Raw genomic sequence first — 6,841 nt, 5'->3', positions numbered from 1 at the left:
GGGAGGGAGGGAGGGAGGGAGAGAGAGAGATTCAGGAGTGCATATTTCACTCTCTCCAACTAAGACAATTTATAGACAGTTCTGCTATTGGCAATAGCAAGCATAGTCTACTGTAAACACATTGAATAGTACTGGCATGGGCACTTTTAACTTTGCCAGCAAATCTCCCCAACTTACCTCATTATGTTGAGGAAATTAGAAAATTCACAAATGTGAAGATATTTTAGAGTAAAAGTTCAAGAAGCAAAATAATTAAACCAGTACATTATAATAAACAACTCACTAGGAGAAACGGAGCAAGCAGATAACGTCCTGCTTCTCCCTTCCTCCCTTTCTCCTGAGACAGAACTTTCTTTGAGAACCCCAGCTCCCAAATAACAAACAAGTATAATTATATCTATTATGAATGCCTAGGGCTTCTAGGTAGGCTAGTTCCCAACTAGGTTGTAACTTATTGACCTGAAAATTCTATCCTAAGTTATACCACATGGCTTGTTAGTTAACTCTCCATTTTAGCCCAAGTCGGCTTCTTCCTCTGCATCTCCCTGGCAAATCCTCCAGTATTGGCTCACTCCCAGAGTTCCTACAAGCCAGCTTCTTCCTCTGCATCTCCGTAGAGAATCCTCCAGTACTGGCTCTCTCCCAGAATTCCTATCTCTTTCCCAGAAGTCCCACCTTCTACTCCCTGCCTTTGCTAAAGGCCATTAGATTTAAAAAAAAAAAAATCAGAAGATGAGTGAGGAAGTACTTACAAAACACTGAGACAGGTGTTGTTGAACAATACTGAAGTTGAGCCTGTAATCAGACCTCTGCTGTTTCAGAATTCAGCATTTGTATAACACAGAGACAATCTTTACACAGCACATAAAATGCCCTACTCATTTTTAGTAGTTCCCGTTAGGATTATGTCCTTCATAAACTGTAGTTTAGATTACTCTTGACAATGTTGCAGAGTAAGTGCGGCAATGTCTACTTGCTCAAAACATGATGGACTCTGAGAAAAGCAGAGATGGAGTTGGAGTGACAGAGTGAAACCGAAGTTATCTTGTCGGGCACAATGTCATCTGGGCACATTTTTCTTTGTTACTTTCCCACTTGAATTCACAGAGAAAAAGCATGCCTTCACTTTTAGGTAAGTTTGGCAGTCTCTCAGCCATAAGCACACACCATTCATAATCCCTGGCAAATAGATCTGTTCTCACTGGGTGAGTAACTCTCTTCCATATGGGAACTGTGATGTGGTAGATTCTGAAAGGAATTTTTTTTCCATATTGTTAGTGAACTTTCTCAAGGAAGCCAGAGAATTACCTAAGTGTTGGAACACAACTGACCCTGAGACACCAATGTTTCTGTAGTTTAGTTTCCTACTGGAATACTGATAACTTTCACTATCACTGTTTGGCAGCTATTAACTTTGAAATCTAATATTCTTTAATATTCTTTTGTAGTGTTCAGCTTCTCTTGTCATCTTGAAACAAACTACAGTTACCATGGAAGAAGTAACCTAGGTAGAAAAATTACCTAGATCAGATCAGATCATCCCGCAGGTCTTCAGAGAGCGTTTTGTTTGTTTGTTGGTTTGGTTGTTTTTTTTTGTTTTTGTTTTTTGTTTTTTGTTTTTTTCTTTTTTGTCTGGTATTTTGATTTCTCTCTCTCTGTCTTTCTCTCTGTCTCTCTCTGTCTCTCTGCCTCTCTCTCTCTCTCTCTCTCTCTCTCTCTCTCTCTCTCTCTCTCTCTGTGTGTGTGTGTGTGTGTGTGTGTGTGTGTGTGTATGTGTTTGACAGATTTGTTTTTGTTTTTTTTATCATTTTTTTCTGTTGATATGGAAGTCTAGACCAGTGTAGGCTGTCCAGTCTTGGGGAGATGTGTCTGGGCTCTGTAAGAAACTGGCTGAATGTGAGCTCAAAGTAAACAAGCCAGGAAGGCCCTTTCTTTTATGTTTGTGACTGAACAGTTTTGGGTCCTGCCCTGCCTTCATTGGTTGTTGGATGATTACCTGGCAACTATAATATGAAGCATGGCTTTTTTCCCTGGTTTACTTTTGGTTTTAGTGGTTATCATGGCAATATCAAGAAAACTAGAACATCTGGGTATGTAGAATTCAGTGGGGAAGAACATAATAAAATGTTTTTAAAAGTTACTTAGTAAATATTATGTAATTTTAGATTTTTATTAAATTAAGTTATTCATTTTTATGAAAGTGTACATGTACTCATTTTCATCTGGATATTTGTTGGTAACAATGTGAATGCATATCCACTAAAATGTCTTCATAAAGCTCATGAGAATGAGGCTGTGGACTCACTGAAAATGTTGTCTTTCTTTTTGTCATTTGAATGTCTCAGATCAACCTCTGTGGCAGTTGAATAATTGATAGTAACTCTAGTCCCTTCTACATTCTACAACAGATCTCTTACAAACTTTTTTTTAAAAAATTTAAAACCATATTATGTTGAAAAACATCCTCTCAACCATGACCACATGTGGGTTCAAAGGTGGCCCGAGCTTCATGACTGACTGCATGCAGGACCCTGCTCCTGGGTTGGGGGAAGTCCAGTCTGAGGTCCCCGGGGAACTGCTGGAGTTGGCTCTGGGGTCCTGGCCCGCATGGAGGCCGAGAACTACAGGCTCTTAAGACTCTTGAACACTCGAGACACTGCTGAAGAACTGAGAAAGGATTGGGGCCCATGGGGTGGCTCTAGCCCAGGACTGAAGGAAAATTGAGGGAGGAGAGCTCTGGCTGGGTCCCTCTGGAATAGAGAGTCCTTGGTTTGCTCAGAGGGCAGCTTGAAGAGGCCTCCTGCGGGAGACACAGCTGTTTAGAGGAAGACCTGCTCCATTGCTCCAGCACAGCGGGTCCCAGTGAGAAGAAACAGTCCATCATTTATTGTCATGGCGGAGAGTTATGATGAGTGAAACCGTTCCCCACCTCAGAGCAGGCTTGAGGTTAAATACCTTTTGCAAGGAAGAGTGTCTAGGAAGGGGAGATAATTGAATAGGCCTTCAGGCCTTTAGGTGCCACATTAAAATGGAGATCTGTCTTGAGGCTACCTGATCTGTGGTCACATCCTCTACCTGTGGAAAAGCTTGGGGCGTTACCGTTATGTGACTGATGGCCACTGAATTATGGCGAGCTGAGGCCTCATGTCAGGAGTCCGGTGTCTAGGAGCATGGCAACTGCTTGCCACTTACTCTCTCTTGCAGTTATCTGCTGGGTCTCTGAGGTTTTAAATCTAGCTCACCCAGAAACTAAGCCGCCTTTCACAGTCCCACAACTCCAGCATCTGGTCACATTGTAGTAATCTAATTATTATTCATTTAGGGTGGGTATTTTGAGGGTGCGGGAACAGTCTTTGAGGTCTGACACCTGTTCTGGGTGAACTCTACCAGCTAAATGAATCACCAGCCTACTCTGTAATTTTATGATTTCAACTTTTTTTACATTCTGTGTAGAAATGATAGCCTTAGAGATTTTAGATGTGTCCTGACTTGTTTCCCTAACACACAGTATTCTAACTAGTTTTATGATTTCTGAAGAAACAGAGTGACTCTACTATTCCATGACTGTGCTACTTTACCTGTCAGTGGTGTCAAAGGATCTTGAAGGCAGCAGAGAGAGTAGGTCAAAAGCTTCATGGCTGCATGGGCTCCCAGTTCCATTACTTGAAATTGCCTGCTTTCAGAAGACAGTTGATTGAGGCTCCATATCCTCCATTAATAGGAATCTTCACTAGGATCACCATTGTAGTATCTTGGAGTTCCTACTACTCTGTTCCCACATTGCCCTCTACCCTGAAAGTGCTCTTCAATTCCATCCATCTCACCAGTACTCTTTCAATTTATTCCTCTCCTCTACCTGACCCCTCCTTCTCCCATTCCCACCAAACCCCAGTTCACCTCCAAAATCTATTCTATTTCCCTTTCCCAGGGAGATCTATGTTTCTATCTTTGAGCCATCCTTTTTACTTGCCTTTCTGACTTTGTGGATTGTAGCACGATTATCATTTTCTTAGTTTATATGAACCTATAAATGAGTTCACATCATGTTTGTCTTTCTGAGTTATTTTACTTGGGATGATTTTTTTTTCTAGTTCCATCCATTTACCTGCCAAATTTAATATGCCATTTTTAAAATAGATGAGTAATACTCCTTTGTGTAATGTACCACATTTTCTTTATTCATTCATTTGTTGAGGAACATCTAGGTTGTTTTCAGAACAGGCTATTATGAATAACGCTGCTATGAACATAGTTGAGCAAGTGCCTTTGTTGTAGGATAGAGTCCTTAGACTACCTGACAAAGAGTCATACTGCTCATTTTTATGTAAACATTTTAAGAAATCATTTGTCCCATATTTCAAAAGTTTCTAATTTGGTATTTAAATTCTTGTTTGTTTCTTAGATGCTTTCTATTTTTTTAATCTTTATTAGTTCTTCATCCAAAAATTCAGCACACATATTTCTCTGACACTTTTGAGATTCATTATGTCATCCACTACTGGTTTTATTACCTAATGGTAACAAACAATGACTGATATAACTTCAACCTTCAAATTTGTGAATTTTGAGTTTGCTTGTGGTATGAATATGAATTTTACAGTTATCTAAGTATTATATATAGTAATGATAGTCATAGAACCATTAACAAGATAGGTCCTTTAAATCCCAGGAGTGCAAGTTTTTATAAAGAAAACAATCTTTCATGAATTTCTATTGTTCTCCATATAGTCTCTTTGTATTGGCAGTTACAAGTTGTTTTTGTTTGTTTGTTTGTTTGTTTGTTCTTTTCAAGACAGGGTTTCTCTGCATAGCCTTGGATGTCCTGGAACTCACTTTGCAGACCAAGCTGGCTTCAAACTCAGAAATCTGCTTTCCCCTGTCTCCCAAGTGCTGGGATTAAAGGTGTGTGGCACCACTGTCTGGCACAAGGTGATTTTCAAAATGCAAAGATGCACCCATAAATTCCTTGCCAAGACATAAAGGTTATATTGTCTTGATCCTGGACCATTAGACTCATGAGATAAATGAGTCCCTTCACTCTATGAAGAAAATCTGCCTTAGTTGTGGACCCATTGGTGATTTCATCCAGCTACATCATATAGTTTCAAATACATGGCCACTCAAATGACCCCATTTAAACTCTATGGAGCACAAAATAAAACCAAACTGCACAACCATGGGAAAGGGACTAGTTGTGGTTGAAGGCTGACAGCTAATAGAGGAAGATAAGAGAGACTAGAGAGAATTGTAGAGTAACATTTAATTTTAAAAATTCAACTTTGTCTTTTTTTTTTTTTTTTTTGGTAACATGAGAAAATGCACTGGTCTGTCTTTAGGAATGGTCCCACATGTACTTCTGAATCTATGGGTCTATGTGTAGCCCGTGCAGTCGTCTCGCCAGCAAGAAGACACGCGGACACTAGGTTCCTTGCAGCAACGTTTTATTGTCTCCATCCATAAGGAAAAAAAGGTCTAGCCCAAAATCCGCACTGCTTATATACACCACAGTGCGGCGTATCTGCCCACAGCGTGGTGTGTCTGCTCATGATTGGCTGTTCGCTCATTACCCTACGTAAGGCCCCGGGATGGGCTGTGACATGACGTCATTTTCACTCTACGCACATGCGCAAACAGTTCTCTATGCACATGTGCAAACAGTTGTTTACTAGGAGTCGACAGCGGAAGTAGGAGCCATCTTGCCATGGCGAATGCCTCTCCAGCTTCACGGCTCCCCACATCTATGTATGTGAATCTGCTGTAATTCGATTAGCTGTTCACTATACACCTCTTATGTTCACCTTTTCATAAGAGCAATTTAAACTTTAATATTAAATATGAATATTTAGCCAGGAACATTTGCCACTGATGGTAAAGTGTTAGAGTACAATATTATGATCCAGTGTTGTATAATACCCTAACCTCTACGTTGTGTTTTATGTGGGTATATAGTTGTGCTATTTTTGTAGAGATGTATTTATAAATTTTGCAACTCTCAAATACCCCTTTTCCCCAATATAACAATCTCATTTGCACCCTTTTCAGTGTTGATCTGAAGTCTATTTTATTAGATGCAAAAGAAGCCAATCTGTTCTCTTTTGGTTTCCTTCTCATTAACTCCCATTCTTTATATACTAAGTTTTAGACTGTTTATCTGTTGAGGTGATTTGCATATACTATAGGAAGTCTAGAGTTGTGTTTCATTGTCTCATTCACTCAGCTGCTTTATGCTTATCGATTAGATAATTTAGACTCATTAAATCCAGATAATTAATGACTGGTAATGACTCGCTATTGTCTATTTTTTCTGCTTACTTTGAAAGTTTCTCATAACTCCTTATTCTTTAGTCTCTACACCAGGCCCTTTCCAATAAAGTTTTTTCTAGATGATATTCTTTGATTCTATAGTTTTATCTATTTGGTATTTTCTTGTTACTACAATTCTTAAAATCATTTCTTTACAATACTATTTAAACCTTTGATATTTATAAGACTTGGTATTGATGTGTTTCTCCAAATTCAAAAAGTTTTCATCTACTATTTGTTTACATATCTTTTGTATTAAATATTTTTCCTTTCTTTCACTAACTGCTACTGGTCAAAATTCATCATTCTGTTGAAATCTTACATCAGAGGAGATTTTCTTCATTCTTTTCATTCTTTTATTACTTTCTGACAAGTTTATATTCAAGAGAATCTATGTTAAGTTCACATTTTCTTTCTCTTCATTGGCTTGTTTTAATGTTGTTGAGCACATTTACATTTTCTTTTCAGTCACAGACATAGTCTATATATGATATATACACACACACATATATAATATATATGTATACACATTATGAAC

The 6,841-nt window shown here is 38.7% G+C and overlaps 1 protein-coding gene across 1 annotated transcript in view; it reads right to left on the bottom strand.

Moving 5' to 3' along the window:
* Window positions 1–3,660, bottom strand: part of LOC116089399 (protein PRRC2C-like) — a 33,564-nt gene extending 29,904 nt beyond the window's left edge. The window contains 1 exon segment of the mRNA XM_031368964.1: window positions 3,579–3,660. Within this exon segment, the coding sequence (XP_031224824.1) occupies window positions 3,579–3,660 (82 nt within the window).
* Between the last annotated feature and the right edge of the window lie 3,181 nt (window positions 3,661–6,841).

The sequence above is a fragment of the Mastomys coucha genome, unplaced genomic scaffold (assembly GCF_008632895.1).
Source record: "Mastomys coucha isolate ucsf_1 unplaced genomic scaffold, UCSF_Mcou_1 pScaffold14, whole genome shotgun sequence".
NCBI lineage: Eukaryota > Metazoa > Chordata > Mammalia > Rodentia > Muridae > Mastomys > Mastomys coucha.
Note: the sequence above shows the minus strand (reverse complement) of the source record. Positions and strands in the feature narration are given on the sequence as shown.